The sequence below is a fragment of the Oncorhynchus masou genome, chromosome 28 (genome assembly GCF_036934945.1).
Source record: "Oncorhynchus masou masou isolate Uvic2021 chromosome 28, UVic_Omas_1.1, whole genome shotgun sequence".
NCBI classification, from domain to species: Eukaryota; Metazoa; Chordata; class Actinopteri; order Salmoniformes; family Salmonidae; genus Oncorhynchus; species Oncorhynchus masou.
In genome coordinates this window covers 18,539,347-18,556,459 of record NC_088239.1, presented here as the reverse complement: position 1 = coordinate 18,556,459, position 17,113 = coordinate 18,539,347, and the positions used below count along the sequence as shown (strand labels likewise).

The 17,113-nt window shown below is 46.3% G+C and overlaps 1 protein-coding gene across 1 annotated transcript in view; it reads right to left on the bottom strand.

Moving 5' to 3' along the window:
• Positions 1 to 17,113, bottom strand: part of scn5lab (sodium channel, voltage gated, type V-like, alpha b) — a 279,945-nt gene that overhangs the window by 78,484 nt on the left and 184,348 nt on the right. Inside the window, exon 14 of the mRNA XM_064941469.1 lies at positions 2,186 to 2,359. Within this exon, the coding sequence (XP_064797541.1) occupies positions 2,186 to 2,359 (174 nt within the window). The remainder of the gene's footprint in view (positions 1 to 2,185; positions 2,360 to 17,113) is intronic.

Sequence of the window (17,113 nt, the reverse complement as noted above, 5' to 3'; positions counted from 1 at the left end):
GTGGTAAATGTTCATGTTTAATATGCTAACATTACTAGCTAGCATAGATAGCTGTGTTATTGTGTCTACAAACAAGAAAATAAACCCTTTAACTGTCAGCACATGATTGTGAATTGTTGCATTATCACATCCGGCCGTGATTGGGAGTCCCATAGGGTGGCGCACAATAGGGCCAGCGTCATCCGGGTTTGTCTGGGGTAGGCCAACAACTAAGAATTTGTTCTTAAACCTGTTTGGGATAGGGGGCAGCATTTTCACGTTTGGATGAAAAGCGTGCCCAGAGTAAACTGCCTGCTACTCAGTCCCAGCTGCTAATATATGCATATTATTAGTAGATTTAGATAGAACACACTCTGAAGTTTTCTAAAACTGTTTGAATGATGTCTGTGAGTATAACAGAACTCATATGGCAGGCAAAAACCAGAGAAGAAATCCAACCAGGAAGTGGGAAATCTGAGTTTTGTAGTTTTTCAAAGCTTGGCCTATCGAAAACACAGTGTCTATGGTGTGAAATTGCACTTCCCAAGGCTTCCACTAGATGTCAACAGTCTTTAGAAACTTGTTTGAGGGTTCTACTGTAGAGGGGCTCATAAGGGCTCTTTGAGTCAGTGGTCTGGCAGAGTGCCACAAACTCATGACGCTCGTTCACGTGAGAGGTAGCTCTCATTCCATTGCTTTTCTACAGACAAAGGAATTCTCCGGTTGGAACATTATTGAAGATTTATGTTAAAAACATCCTAAAGATTGATTCCATACATCGTTTGACATGTTTCTACAGACTGTAACAGAACTTTTGGACTTTGTCTGGAACTAGTGCTCGCGCCTCATGATGATGGATTACTCGGCTGAACTCGCTAACAAGGAATTTGGACATAAGTGATGAACTTTATCGAACAAAACATTTATTGTGGAACTGGGATTCCTGGGAGTGCATTCTGATGAAGATCATAAAAGGTAAGTGAATATTTATAATGCTACTTCTGACTAATATTGACTACAACATGGCGGATATTTCTTTGGCTGGTTTGGTCTCTGAGCGCCGTACTCAGATTATTGCATGGTGTGCTTTTTCCGTAAAGTTTTTTTTAAATCTGACACTACGGTTGCATTAAGGAGAAGTCTATCTTTAATTCTGTGAATAACACTTGTGTCTTTTATCAATGTTTATTATGAGTATTTCTGGAAACTGATGTGGCTCTCTGCAAAATCACTGGATGATTTGGAAGCAAAACATTACTGAACATAACGCGCCAATGTAAACTGAGATTTTTGGATATAAATATGCACTTAATCAAAAAAACATACATGTATTGTGTAACATCATGTCCTATGAGTGTCATCTGATGAAGATCATCAAAGGTTAGTGATTAATTATATCTATATTTCTGCTCTTTGTGACTCCTATCTTTGGCTGGAAAAATGGCTGTGTGTGTTTTTGTGACTTGGCTCTGACCGAACATAATCATATGTTGTGCTTTTGCTGTAAAGCCTTTTTGAAATCGGACACGATGGGTAGATTAACAATAAGTGTATCTTTAATTTGGTGTATTGCACTTGTTAATGTGTGAAAGTTACATATTTCAAAAAAATATTTTTGAATTTTGCGCACTGCCTTTTCAGTGGAATGCTGTCGAGGGGTGCCACTAGCGGAACCCCTAGCCATAAGAAGTTTTAACTGACTTGCCTAGTTAAATAAAGGTTAAATGTAAAACATGATGTAAGAGTGTAGTACGATGTGGTTGCATTATCTAAGAGTGTAGCTAACATGTTTTAGAGGAAAAGTTGCTCACATTATTGAATAGTTTGCAAGCTTACTGGCTAGTGGCAACTGCGATACTGGTATTTACGGTAAATCTAGAGGTGCAGAGCAATAGTGTCATGTAAATTGAAAAGTTTATGCACACTAATGTAAATTGAAATCTCATCGAGCTGCCTCTCCTTAAATGTTCGTCAATGAGAATAGCCTCTTAGTAACTGTTGAGAAGGACTTGCCAATTTCACAGTTATGGGGATTTACAGTATTCGTATTAGCATCAGGAGAGTGAGGAGAGTGAGCTAACCAGTCACACTGTCAAACATTACAGCCAGCAACACTTATATCCAGACAACCATCATCAACTAACACACAGACAGCACACAGAGAGACAGATAGGCCGGAGGGGCGACATGCTTCATGCTTAAATACCAGTCTGAAGGATCTGAGAACGGACAGCCCCTCCACATCGGACAGGCCCAGCTCCATGAGGCTGAGGCACACGATGATGCTGTCAAATATGTTCCAACCTTGCTGGAAATAGTAGTAGGGGTCCAGAGCGATAATCTTTAACACCATCTCGGCGGTGAAGATCCCGGAGAATACCTAGGAAACGCAGACACACACAGACACACAGAGAGAGGGAGTGCTCAGCCTGGGGGTAGGACACTTCAGAGCAGGTTAGAGTCAGAATCAGGCCCGGCTACCCTTGCTCATGAAGCATTGCAATAGAACACTGCTGTCTTTCGCATTGCCTCCCAATCTACTGATGTTATCCACGTGGAACCTTCTGGAATTATTTGGAAGGCAGGGATGTACAATGTTTCCACTTACAACTAACTTGAAGGACCAATTCCTACCCATACTAACATAGCATCTCTACGTGGACTGGGAATTAATCAAATGTGCATTGCTGACAAGCAAACTGTTCTAGTAATTTACACTTGAGCATTTACCGTGAATGTGATTTCAGCAAACGTCAGGGAAATTGCCAGTGCACTACGTTGTCAACAATGCACTTTAGAGTCAATCCTTGTCTCTGTGTTTTCTTCATTGGAGTGTCTGGAACTACGACATCAAACTCCACAGTTAATGCAATGCTTTTGAATCAGTTTTCAGATGTTGTTTTGGGAGAATCCTCATCTCTATCTATTTCTACATTCGCTGGACTTGGTCTCTTGCTCTGTGTTTGTGTGGTCAAAGCTGAAGCAGCTGACAGGTCTACAGTTTAGGTGTGTGTGTGTAAGTGTGTGTGTGTATGTGTGTGTGTGTGTACGTGCGAGTGTGCGTGTGTGTGTGCTTCTGTAATCTGGTGTTTTCATCTTGCAGCTCCAGAAGTGACTCTCTGCTAGTTGTTCCTGGGAGACGCGCTCCTCGATGTGACACGGAGTACGTGACACACAGGCGGGAGGTGAGAGGGAGGGGGACAAGGCGAAAGCGTCAGAGGGCGCGTCTGGGTAGCCTTTGCGGTGACACCATTTTTTCCCCCCAAGCGACCGAGGACTCTTGAAAGGATCTGATCGAGAGTCTGTTAAGACTCGTAGGCCATGTGCGCACACGCACACACACACACACACACACACACACACACACACACACACACACACACACACACACACACACACACACACACACACACACACACACACACACACACACACACACACACATACACAGTGAGCAGCTGAGTGAGCGGGACAGCATGATTACTGCTGGGATATTGACTGGCACTTTCAGCTGTGTGTGTGTGTGTGTGTGTGTGTGTGTGTGTGTGTGTGTGTGTGTGTGTGTGTGTGTGTGTGTGTGTGTGTGTGTGCCTGCTGCTTTGGCGTGTGTGTCTCCCTTCTCATTTACATGGGGCTCATTAGGCTCGGCACACAGCTCGTTATGGATGACGAGGTTCTTCACAATCATACCGTTATTACGCTGTCAGGACCTGAGGACGAGACGGGCCGCTCATTATGATTGGGCAGAGCATCTATCGCAGAGATCATGTGACAACATTGAGTCAGAATGTCCAACATGACATGGCATAGCCCCAGAGAAGGACAAGACATGGACATGTACTGCATGAATTGATTTTGTTTGTGTACTATACTGTACTGGTTTGCAGGGAGATGGAGCAGCAGACAATTATTTAATGTCTTTAGGATGATGTTGATGTTGCCCAGAGTGATGCAAAAGTTAATATGAGTTAATAATTCCGGTTTACTTAATTTAGTGGTCTATCGCACAGCATTGGGGGGAAGACATTCCACTACTGTAAATACACACCACAAATGTGTTGAAAAATGCATTTATTGTGTTGCAATGTAATTCAAACACATTTTCATAATGTCTGTACTTGTCACGGCTGTGTGGAGAGACGGACCAAGGTGCAGCGTGCTCCGAGTTCCACATCTTTATTTTTGTGAAACTTACAAAACAAAAAGGAAACAAACAACAAACCGTAACATAAAAGGTGCAACATGCACTAACTCAAAACAAGATCCCACAAAACACAGTGGGGAAATGGCTGCCTAAATATGATCCCCAATCAGAGACAACGATAAACAGCTACCTCTGATTGGGAACCATACCAGGCCAACGTAGAAATAAAACACCTAGATAGGAACATCCCCCCTTGTCACATCCCGACCTAACCAAAATAGAGAATAAAAAGGCTCTCTATGGTCAGGGCGTGACAGTACTTCAGCAAACACAACATTTTCAGTTTGTAAGTTTATGTCATGTACTTTATTGGAAATATATTTTCCATTCAGCATTGGAATGCAAATTCAACTTATTATCACAAGTACTTTATTGGAATGCAAATGCGATGTATTAATCTGGGTGAAATTTTCCATGGGGTCAGTATGGTCAGCGTCAGTTTTTTATGATGCGTTTCATTTCAAATGAAATTAGCATCTCTGTAATTCTAACTCGAATAATGAACAGCACATTGTACTAACACTTATGTAGGCAAACCTTAAAAAGAGGAAGGCTACATCAGCACTGGGTCAGTGTGGTACACACTATCACAGCAAGACTATGTCACAAATGGCACCCTGTTCCCTCTATAGTGCACTACTGTCTAGTGCACTATTCGGGAGTAGGGTGCCGTTTGGGACACGCCCCCAAAGGCATGCTGGGTAATTATTTTTGTCGGGCCAAAGCAGAAGTAATGAGTAAGCGTTTAGGATCCCAAGGCAAACATGGTAATTTAGGAATCCATATGAGTTGGTCTGATCATGTCACGGCATCGTAGCAACACGATTCATATCTCCAGTGATAATCATAAGAAAGTGTGCAGGTTGTGTGTGTAGTCTATCCTCTTCTGCCGAATAGCTGTCACAGCTAAGGAGACTGAGGTACGACTGAATAGGTTAAGTGAAACACTGAAATGGCACCCTATTCCCTAGAGCAGAAGTGCTCTATTTTCGACCAGGCTCTGGTAAACAAAAGTACGCTACACTCTATAGGGAATAGATGCTATTTCAGATGCACCTGTTCTGTTTTCTGTAGAAAACCTAATAAAACAATATTGTTACTAGGTAGGCCTATACCGTATTGAATGTCCCACAGCTTTGAAACAAATTAGCTTGGTTTACAGACTAAATGGGATTAAAAGTTAAAAGTATGTATTCCAACAGATGAACCTAGCTAAAAGACCAAAATAACACAAATATGTGTCGCCAACAGTGTAAAAATACAGGTTAGTAGAGAGTCTGAAAATGCATATCTGCTGAATGCTCACGTATTACTCATCTAACCGGTGACTCGGATGACCTGTCTGTCACTCTCCCACCCCAAACCTGTCTGTCACTCTGCCACTGTCACTCTCCCACCCCAAACCTGTCTGTCACTCTCCCACTGTCACTCTCCCACCCCAAACCTGTCTGGCACTCTCCCACCCCAAAACTGTCTGTCACGCTCCCACCGTCACTCTCCCACCCCAAACCTGTCTGTCACTCTCCCGCCCCAAACCTGTCTGTCACTCTCCCTCCTCAAACCTGTCTGTCATTCTCCCACCCTACTACAGTCTGTCACTCTCCCACCCCAAACCTGTGTGTCACTCTCCCACCCCAAACCTGTCTGTCACTCTCCCACCCCAAACCCATCTGTCACGCTCTCACCGTCACTCTCCCACACCAAACCTGTCTGACACTCTCGCTCCCTAAACATGTCTGTCACTCTCTCACTTCAAACCTGTCTGTCAATCTCCCACACCAAACGTGTCTGTCACTCTCCCACTGTCACTCTCCCACCCCAAACCTGTCTGGCACTCTCCCACCCCATACCTGTCTGTCACACTCCCACCGTCACTCTCCCACCCCAAACCTGTCTGTCACTCTCCCACCCCAAACCTGTCTGTCACTCTCCCTCCTCAAACCTGTCTGTCATTCTCCCACCCTACTACAGTCTGTCACTCTCCCACCCCAAACCCGTCTGTCACGCTCCCACCGTCACTCTCCCACCCCAAACCTGTCTGTCACTCTCCCACCCCAAACCTGTCTGTCACTCTCCCTCCTCAAACCTGTCTCTCACTTTCCCACACCAAAACTGTCTGTCATTCTCCCTCCTCAAACCTGTCTGTCACTCTCCCACCTCAAACCTGTCTGTCACTCTCCCACCCTAAACCTGTTTGTCACTCTCCCACCCTAAACCTGTCTGTCACTCTCCCACCTCAAACCTGTCTGTCACTCTCCCACCCTAAACCTGTTTGTCACTCTCCCACCCCAAACCTGTCTGTCACTCTCCCTCCTCAAACCTGTCTGTCACTCTCCCACCCCAAACCTGTCTGTCACGCTCCCACCGTCACTCTCCCACACCAAACCTGTCTGACACTCTCCCTCCCCAAACCTGTCTGTCACTCTCCCACTTCAAACCTGCCTGCAATCTCCCACCTCAAACCTGTCTGTCACTCTCCCACCTCAAACATGTCGGTCACTCTCCCACCCCAAACCTGTCTGTCACTCTCCCACCCCAAACCTGTCTGTCACTCTCCCACCCCAAACCTGTCTGTCATTCTCCCACCCCAAACCTGTCTGTCACTCTCCCTCCTCAAACCTGCCTGTCACTCTCCCTCCCCAAACCTGCCTGTCACTCTCCCTCTCTAAACATGTCTGTTACTCTCCCACCCCAAACCTGTCTGTCAATCTCCCTCCCCAAACCTGCCTGTCACTCTCCCACCCCAAACCTGCCTGTCACTCTCCCTCTCTAAACATGTCTGTTACTCTCCCTCCTCAAACCTGTCTGTCACTCTCCCACTTCAAACCTGCCTGCAATCTCCCACCTCAAACCTGTCTGTCACTCTCCCACCTCAAACATGTCTGTCACTCTCCCACCCCAAACCTGTCTGTCACTCTCCCACCCCAAACCTGTCTGTCACTCTCCCTCCTCAAACCTGTCTATCACTCTCCCTCCCCAAACCTGCCTGTCACTCTCCCTCCCCAAACCTGCCTGTCACTCTCCCTCCCCAAACCTTCCTGTCACTCTCCCTCTCTAAACATGTCTGTTACTCTCCCACCCCAAACCTGTCTGTCACTCTCCCTCCCCAAACCTGCCTGTCACTCTCCCACCCCAAACCTGTCTGTTACTCTCCCACCCAAAACCTGTCTGTTACTCTCCCACCCCAAACCTGTCTGTCACTCTCCCACCCTAAACAACGTACTCCTGTCTTCTCTCACACAGACAAATACAGATGTGCAGTGCATGCACGTTTCTGAAAATGAAAACATGCCAGCAACTGACACACTCAAGTGACTATCTAACAGGCCTGACACGTAGGTGTTCGTCCGTACGTCTGTCCCCCAATGTCTTTGTGGCTGAAGGGTAGCCGAGGGGCGCGAGATGTCGGCCATTGCTGTGTAAACGAGGGCCTGTGCTGTGCTGACTGTGGTCATGGTGGCTCAGCATATACTGTATGAAGATATACACACACACACACAAAAACACACACACACACACACACACATGCATATCCAGACACACACACACAACCACGTACAGAGCAGAGTCAGGCTCATGCGAGTGGAAGGGCGGTGGGTGCAGGCTCAACAGGGAGGAGGGCAGAGAGGAGATGCCATGTGACAAGCTCTCTCTGGGAAGCATGACACTGCACACAGAGGGGCATCAACAAGGTTTCATTCCCACAGTTAACATACTCCATGGAACGACACACGCCCAACTGGCCTCAGGTGAACAGCCCCACACATGTACACACACGCTCATGCACACACAGGCTCACGCACACAAACTAAGACACACGCACAGACACAAACACACGAATAAGCATGTTCAGAGAGAGAGACAATATATACTACATGACCAAAAGTATGTGGACACCTGCTTGTCGAACATCTCAGTCCAATGCCTATGATTATAGGCATTAATATGGAGTTAGTCCCCACTTTGCCGCTATAACAGCCTCCACTCTTCTGGGAAGGCTTTCCACTAGACCAGTGTCTCCCAAACTCGGTCCTGGGTACCCCATTGAGTGCATGTTTTGTTTTTTGACCTAGCTCTACACAACTGATTAAAATAATCAAAGCTTGATGATGAGTTCAATATTTGAATAAGCTGCATAGTGCTAAGGCAAAAACCAAAACGTGTACCCCTTGGAGTCCCCAGTACCGAGTTTGGGAAATGCAGCACTAGATGTTGGAACATTGCTGTGGGGAATTGCTTCCATTCAGCCACAATAGCATTAGTGAGGTCAGGCACTGATGATTGGCGATTAGGTCTGGCTCACATTCGGCATTCCAATTCATCCCAAAGGTGTTCGATGGGGTTGATGTCAGGGCTCTGTGCAGGACAGTAAAGTTCTTCCACACCAATCTCGACAAACCATTTCTATATGGACCTCACTTTGTGCACAAGAGGATTGTCATGCTGAAACAGGAAAGGGCCTTGCCCAAACTGAAGCTGAAATAGCCAAATCCACTAACTTGAAAGGGTGTCCACATACTGACAGTTAGTCTGCTGTGTCAGACTGATCGCTGGAAATAGACAGCGATTTCAAACATTTGGAGCAAAAAAAAAAAAAAAAAGATTGCCCAGCACGAGAAACAAACTTAGACCACTGCGCTACCGCAGTTCACAATGCTCTAGCAAGCCGCGAGAATACTTCATTATTGTAATGGTTTTCTTGAGGTGAAGGAGAGTCGGACCAAAACGTAGCGTGGTGGTTATTCATGTTTTAATTTATAAAGACACTATACATGAATAAACTAACAAAACAAGAAATGTGAAGGAAAAAAACAGCCCTATCTGGTGCAAACCAGAAGCTCTGGACAGAGGGGCGGAAGCTCTGGACGGTGGGGCGGAAGCTCTGGACAGAAGGGCAGGGGCTCTGGGCTGAGGGGCTCTGGCGCCTCTGAGCTGAGGGGCTCTGGCGCCTCTGGGCTGAGGGGCTCTGGCGCCTCTGGGCTGACTGCGGCACTGGCGGCCCCTGGCTGACTGGCGGCACTGGCGGCCACTGGCTGACTGGCGGCACTGGCGGCCCCTGGCTGACTAGCGGCACTGGCGGTCCCTGGCTGACTGGCGGCACTGGCGGCCCCTTGCAGACTGGCGGCACTGGCGGAACCTTGCAGACTGGTGACACTGCCGGCTCCTTGCAGACTGGCGGCACTGGCGGCTCCTTGCAGACTGGCGGCACTGGCGGCTCCTTGCAGACTGGCGGCACTGGCGGCGCTAGGCAGACTGGCGGCACTGGCGGCGCTGGAAAGACTGGCGGCGCTGGGCAGACGGGTGGCTCAGGCGGCGCTGGGCAGACGGGTAGCTCAGATGGCACTGGGCAGACGGGTAGCTCAGATGGCGCTGGGCAGACTGGCGACTCTGATGGCGCTGGGCAGACGGAAAGCTCCGGCAACGCTGGAGAGGAAGGCTCTGGAGCGCTGGACTGAGTAGCTCTGGCGCCTCTGGAATGAGGGGCTCTAGCGCCTCTGGACTGAGGGGCGGGAGTTCTGGCAGCGCCAAACAGGCGGGAGACTCCGGCAGCGCTGGAGAGGAGGAAGGCTTCGGCAGCGCTGGACAGGCGGGAGACTCCGGCAGCGCTGGAGAGGAGGAAGGCTCTGGCAGCTCTGGACAGGCGAGGCGCACTGTAGGCCTGATGCGTGGTGCTGGCACTGGTGGTACTGGGCTGAGGACATGCACAGGAAGCCTGGTGCGGGGAACTGCCACCGGAGGGCTGGTGTGTGGAGGTGGTACCGGATAGACCGGATCGTGCAGGCGCACTGGAGCTCTTGAGCACCGAGCCTGCCCAACCTTACCAGGTTGAATGCTCCCGATTGCCCTGCCAGTGCGGCGAGGGTAATAGCCCGCACTGGGCTATGCAGGCGAACCGGGGACACCGTGCGCAAGGCTGGTGCCATGTAAGCCGGCCGAAGGAGACGCACTGGGGACCAGATGCGTAGAGCCGGCTTCATGCTCACTCTATCCCGGCCGATATGCGGAGCTGGTATGTACCGCACCGGGCTATGCACCTGCACTGGGGACACCGTGCGCTCCACCGCATAACACGGTGCCTGCCCGGTCTCTCTCGCCCCCCGGTAAGCACAGGAAGTTGGCTGGCGTCGCCATACTCCCTGTGAGCCCCCTCCCAATAATTTTTTGGGGCTGACTCCCGGGCTTCCTTGCCAACCGTGTTCCCTCGTATCGCTGGCTCTTCTCTCCGGCTGCCTCTCCTCTCCTAAGTGCCTCCACCTGTTCCCATGGGAGGCGATCTCTCCCAGCCAGTATTTCCTCCCAAGTGTAACAACCTTTGCCGTCCAAAACGTCTTCCCATGTCCATTCCTCCTTTTGCTGCTCCTGCTGCCGCAACCTGTCACCACGCCGCTTGGTCCTGTTGTGGTGGGTGATTCTGTAACGGTTTTCTTGAGGTGAAGGAGAGGCGAACCAAAACGCAGCGTGGTGGTTATTCATGTTTTAATTTATAAAGACACTATACATGAATAAACTAACAAAACAAGAAATGTGAACAAAACAGCCCTATCTGGTGCAAACACAGAGACAGGAACAATCACCCACCAACACACAGTGAAACCCAGGCTACAACTAATGACACCTGCCTTTGATTGAGAACCATACTAGGCCGAAACATAGAAATACCCAAATCATAGAAAAACAAACATAGACTGCCCACCCCAACTCACGCCCTGACCATACTAAATAATGACAAAACAAAGGAAATAAAGGTCAGAACGTGACAATTATACCTAATGGTAATGGGTTAACCCTGTAACTACACAGAATTAGCGTTCATCAATAATACGTCACATTCTTATTGTTCTATCTATCTGTGATGGAACATTTTATGTTTGTGCTTTTCTAATAACACAGTTCTGTGTTCATGCAAGTGACTGATTGAAGGAATCTTCACTATCAGTATCTGCAATTTGGCAGTACGCCCAGAACCTTGAAAGGATATCTCAGTTTCAAGGTCTCAGCTTGAAGAAAAGAAGCCTAGTGCAGTATTGGTATTTTACATGTTATGAACCAGTATTGGTCGGTCACATGCATGAACCAAACGTTAATGATGAATTAATTCTGAATGATGAATGAGCTAAATCATGCCTATGTAACGTGTCTGTAAGCAGTATATAAGAGATCTAACGGGACTGCCCCGATGGAACTCCTGACAGACGTGTACAATTGTGCATCCAGTTTGTTGGAACCTCTCCAATTAACTGTTAATAAACAATAATTCATTTAAAATTGACTTTGAGTGTCCCAGTGTGTAGAATTTCCATGACATATCCAACACAGCCACCACTCCACGACATTTCAGACTCAAGTGACTAAGGTGATAATGACAGGTCTCGCTAAAAGCTGGGCAGGACAAGATAGGGATGAGACAGCATAAGCTGTATCTGCTGTGGTGTCACACACACACACACACACACACACACACACACACACACACACACACACACACACACACACACACACACACACACACACACACACACACACACACACACACACACACACACACACACACACACACACACACACACACACACACAAGCCGGACTGTTCACTGTAGCACACTGTGACCAGCCAAGTGGAGGAAAAGCACTATTGATTTTGGACCCGTTGGCCTGAAATGACTTCCTTGTTGGACCACTCCTGGTACAACACAACAAATTACATAACCCTAACACCACCTGCGTCCGAAATGGCAGCTTATTCCCTATACCAGGGGTACTCAACTATCGACAAGGTCCAGTGACACAAATATCCTAGGTGTCAAAAGTCTGGATGGATATCATCCTTTATCAGTGGTACAGCAGGTGTAACAAACATAGTCATCTACGACTTAGGAAACATACTGTTATATAAAATGTACATTAAATACATTAAATGAGACTAAGAATTTGAATGAATTATAACTTTTTTATTTTGAATGTTAACATGTGCAACATTGCATCAACATTGCTGAAGATCAAAAGTGGTTGCATAATTGTCTATGCAAAAAGTGCACTGTGAACCACTGTACATGGGCCATAAATTGAAAAAAATAACAAAATGTAAATAAAATAAAGTGCATGTTTTCTGGAGAACAAAGGAGAGTTGAACAAAAATAATAATCTGCATGCACAGAAGGCCACTGTGGGTCGTGCAATATCATGTATAAGTCACTCTGGGCCATGCAATACTCATGTATAAGTCACTGTGGGTCATGCAATATCATTTATAAGTCACTCTGGGCCATGCAATACTCATGTATAAGTCACTGTGGGTCATGCAATATTCATGTTTTAGTCACTCTGGGCCATGCAATATTCATGTATAAGTCACTGTGGGTCATGCAATATTCATGTATAAGTCACTCTGGGCCATGCAATATTCATGTATAAGTCACTGTGGGTCATGTAATATTCATGTATAAGTAACTCTGGGCCATGCAATATTCATGTATAAGTCACTCTGGGCCATGCAATATTCATGTATAAGTCACTGTGGGTCATGTAATATTCATGTATAAGTAACTCTGGGCCATGCAATATTCATTTATAAGTCACTCTGGGCCATGCAATATTCATGTATAAGTCACTCTGGGCCATGCAATACTCATGTATAAGTCACTGTGGGTCATGCAATATCATTTATAAGTCACTCTGGGCCATGCAATACTCATGTATAAGTCACTGTGGGTCATGCAATATTCATGTTTTAGTCACTCTGGGCCATGCAATATTCATGTATAAGTCACTGTGGGTCATGCAATATTCATGTATAAGTCACTCTGGGCCATGCAATATTCATGTATAAGTCACTGTGGGTCATGTAATATTCATGTATAAGTAACTCTGGGCCATGCAATATTCATTTATAAGTCACTCTGGGCCATGCAATATTCATGTATAAGTCACTCTGGGCCATGCAATATTCATGCATAAGTCACTCTGGGCCATGCAATATTCATGTATAAGTCACTGTGGGTCATGTAATATTCATGTATAAGTCACTCTGGGCCATGCAATATCCGTGTATAAGTCACTGTGGGTCATGTAATATTCATGTATAAGTCACTCTGGGCCATGCAATATCCGTGTATAAGTCACTGTGGGTCATGTAATATTCATGTATAAGTAACTCTGGGCCATGCAATATTCATGTATAAGTCACTCTGGCCCATGCAATATTCATGTAGAAGTCAATCTAGGCCATGCAATATTCATTTATAAGTCGCTCTGGGCCATGCAATATTCATGTATAAGTCACTCTGGGCCATGCAATATTCATTTATAAGTCACTCTAGGCCATGCAATATTCATTTGTAAGTCACTCTGGGCCTTGCCTTTGCATTAATGAGAGAAATTACATTTTCTTTCTCCTGCCAATGCTTTGAACTTCGTGAGAGCAACTCTGAGATGCTGGTGCAGGTGTTCATTTGTGAGCCTGGTACGGTATTTGTTTTGGAGGAAGTTCATTGTGGAGATGGCTGATTCACAGATGTATGTTGGAGCCAAACATGGTCAGGATGTCTAGTCCAGTTTCTTGAGAACAGGAACATCAGCTGCAGGCACCATCTTTCCCAAGAAAGTGCCAGGGTCACAGTCACCAGCCTGCTCCTTCAAAGACACATTTTCATGCAGCTCAATCAACTCCATTTGTAGTGATGCAACATCTACCCATCTGAAGATCTGTTTAGCTTTTTCTGACAACTTTGTCACATTTTTGACCAAGAAGGGGTTCTGGATGAGCAGCAGCCATTCTCTCCCATAAGTAAAGTAATCAGAGCGAGTCTTGAAGTTATCCATCAGCTTCTGGATGAAATCAACATGTTTGGGAACATGGGAGCACCAGAAGCTTGGGGAAGTAGACAAGTTCTCCCTGGGGATCATTCTTGAAAAGCTGTGTTGACCCATCCCTACAGCTTAACATTCAGTTGATTAAGTTGTGGTGTAATGTCTGTCAAAAATGCAACTGTTTCCATCTTCTCCTCATCTTCCTCTTTTGCTCTGATAAGAACGTCTTGACTTCCTCTTGAATGGCCCAAAAGCATTCCAAAACCCTTCCTTTGTTGAGCCATTTGACATTGTTGTGCACATTGTTGTGTAAGTCATCAAAACTGGCATTGGCCTCTGTCCGACTGTCTAGTAGCAGGTGGTGTTGTAGCGATGATGTTGCTCTCAAAAAGTTGATCAGTTTCATCATCATTGTCATGACCTCAGAATACTCCATTCCCAGACTGGCACACAGGGCGCATTGATGAATTATGCAGTGATATGATGTCAGGTCGGGGTGGTTCTCTTTCAAACGTGTAACCAGTCCCCTCCCTCTTCCCATCATGGCTGGAGCTCCATCTGTGCTGATGGAGACCACTGCCTTCAGATATATTCTCTGTCTATCAGCATCCCTTTGATAACCTCATGGGTATCCTCTCTCTGTGAGTGTGCTTCTAGATGGGTTAAGCCCAACAGCTCCTCACAGAATTCCTTCTTGGTTTCGTTATAAAATCTGAAAAACACCAGAAGCTGGACATTATCAGTGTTATCTGTTGATTCATCCACAGATAATGACATGCATGGTGGATTCTGAATGTCCTCATTAAGTTGTGAAGTTAAATTGTCAGCTAAACTCAGCAAAAAAAAAAAACGTCCTCTCACTGTCAACTGCGTTCATTTTCAGAAAACGTAACGTGTAAATATTTGTATGAACATAACAAGATTCAACAACTGAGACACAAACTGAACAAGTTCCACAGACATGTGACTAACATAAATGGAATAATGTGTCCCTGAACAAAGGTAACAGTCAGCATCTGGTGTGGCCAACAGCTGCATTAAGTACTGCAGTGCATCTCCTCCTCATGGACTGCACCAGATTTGCCAATTCTTGCTGTGAGATGTTACCCCACTCTCCACCAAGGCACCTGCAAGTTCCCAAAAATTTCTGGGGCAATGGCCTTAGCCCTCACCCTTCGATCCAACAGGTCCCAGACATGCTCAATGGGATTGAGATCCGGGCTCTTCGCTGGCCATGGCAGAACCCTGACATTCCTGTCTTGCAGGAAATCACGCACAGAACGAGCAGTATGGCTGGTGGCATTGTCATGCTGGATGAGCCTGCAGGAAGGGTACCACATGAGGTTTGAGATTGCCTGCAATGACAACAAGCTCAGTCCGATGATGCTGTAACGCACCGCCCTAGACCATGGCGGACCCTCCACCTCCAAATCGATCCTGCTCCAGAGTACAGGCCCCGGTGTAATGCTCATTCCTTCGACGACAAACGCGCATCCGACCATCACCCCTGGTGAGACAAAACTGTGGCTCGTCAGTGAAGAGCACTATTTGCCAGTCCTGTCTGGTTCAGCGACAGTGGGTTTGTGCCCATAGGCGACATTGTTACCAGTGATGTCTGGTGAGGACCTGCCTTAAAACAGGCCTACGAGCCCTCAGTCCAGCCTCTCTCAGCCTATTGCGAACAGTCTGAGCACTGATGGAGGGATTGTGCGTTCCTGGTGTGACTAAGGCACGTTCACACAGATGAGCAGGGACCCTGGGCATCTTTCTTTTGGTGTTTTTCAGAGTCAGTGGAAAGGACTCTTTAGTGTCCTAAGTTTTCATAACTGTGACCTTAATTGCCTACCGTCTGTAAGCTGTTAGTGTCTTAAAGACCGTTCCACAGGTGCATGTTCATCAATTGTTTATGGGTCATTGAACAAGCATAGGAAACAGTTTTTAATCCCTTTACAATGAAGATCTGTGAACTTATTTGGATTTTTACAAATTATCTTTGAAAGACAGGGTCCTGAAAAAGGGACGTTTCAGTTCTCCTCATTGCTGTGGAATCCGACAGTGGGATCTGTTTGATATTTTCCCTGAGCTCATATTTTTATTTACCTTCAAGCAAGGTGTCAGCAACTTCACACATGCATTCTTTTACCTTCTCAGCTTCTGAAAAAACCCAAGCTATCCTCAGTGAACACTCCGTTGCACATTGTTGGGCTGTCAGGGAATTGACAAGGACTTAGATGGACCTCTCATTTGGGATTTGAGTTGGTTAATCTTGTTTGTTCTCAACTCCGTGTTCAATTTATTATGTCTGGTGTCATAATGGTGCATAACATACGGACTCGCTGCATATCAGGAACATTAGTTATGTGCTAGTCATGGGGAGAATGAATGCTTAATGTTCCGTCCACTCGTCTTTGAATATACGGTTTTCAGAGTCAACTTTTCTTTTTTTTGATACTGGTAACTAAGCTCCTATCTGTGATATTAACAGTTGAACCGCGGTCAAATCTTTTTGTTTCTTTCTGCCTGCTTGTCCCAAGGTTCAGCAGATAATATTTGTATTGATGTGATTGGGTATGACACAGCCTATTGTATTTGCATATAACGACGCAATTGGATTAGACGGGGCACTAGTAGAGGTGGGCGTTGCTTCGAGAGAGAGCAAGAAAGAGAGGTTGCTGAGGTAAAGAGGCCGCTGTGCCCAGTTGATTTTTAAAAACTGTCTAAAAAGTAATTTATTGACTTCTATATAACAAAATGCGATGTTGTCCAGACCCGGACCGCGGTCCGTGAGTTGACTTTGGCTGCCCTGTACCAGGGCTGCTCAATCCTCTTCCTGGAGATCTACTGTCCTGTTGGTTTTCAGTCCAACCCTAATTTAGCATATCTGATTCAGCTAGTTAAGGTCTTGTTGAGCAGCTAATTAGTAGAATCAAGTGTTTTAAATTAGGGTTGGACTGAAAACCCACAGGAAGGTAGATCTCCAGGAAGAGGATTGGGTAGCCCTGCCCTATACTGTATAGTGCTCTACAGTGCTCGACTTTTGACCAGGGCCCATAATCAGCACTATAGAGAACGTGCAGATAATATACAAACACACATAACTGGGTTTACTGACTTAAGTGAACAT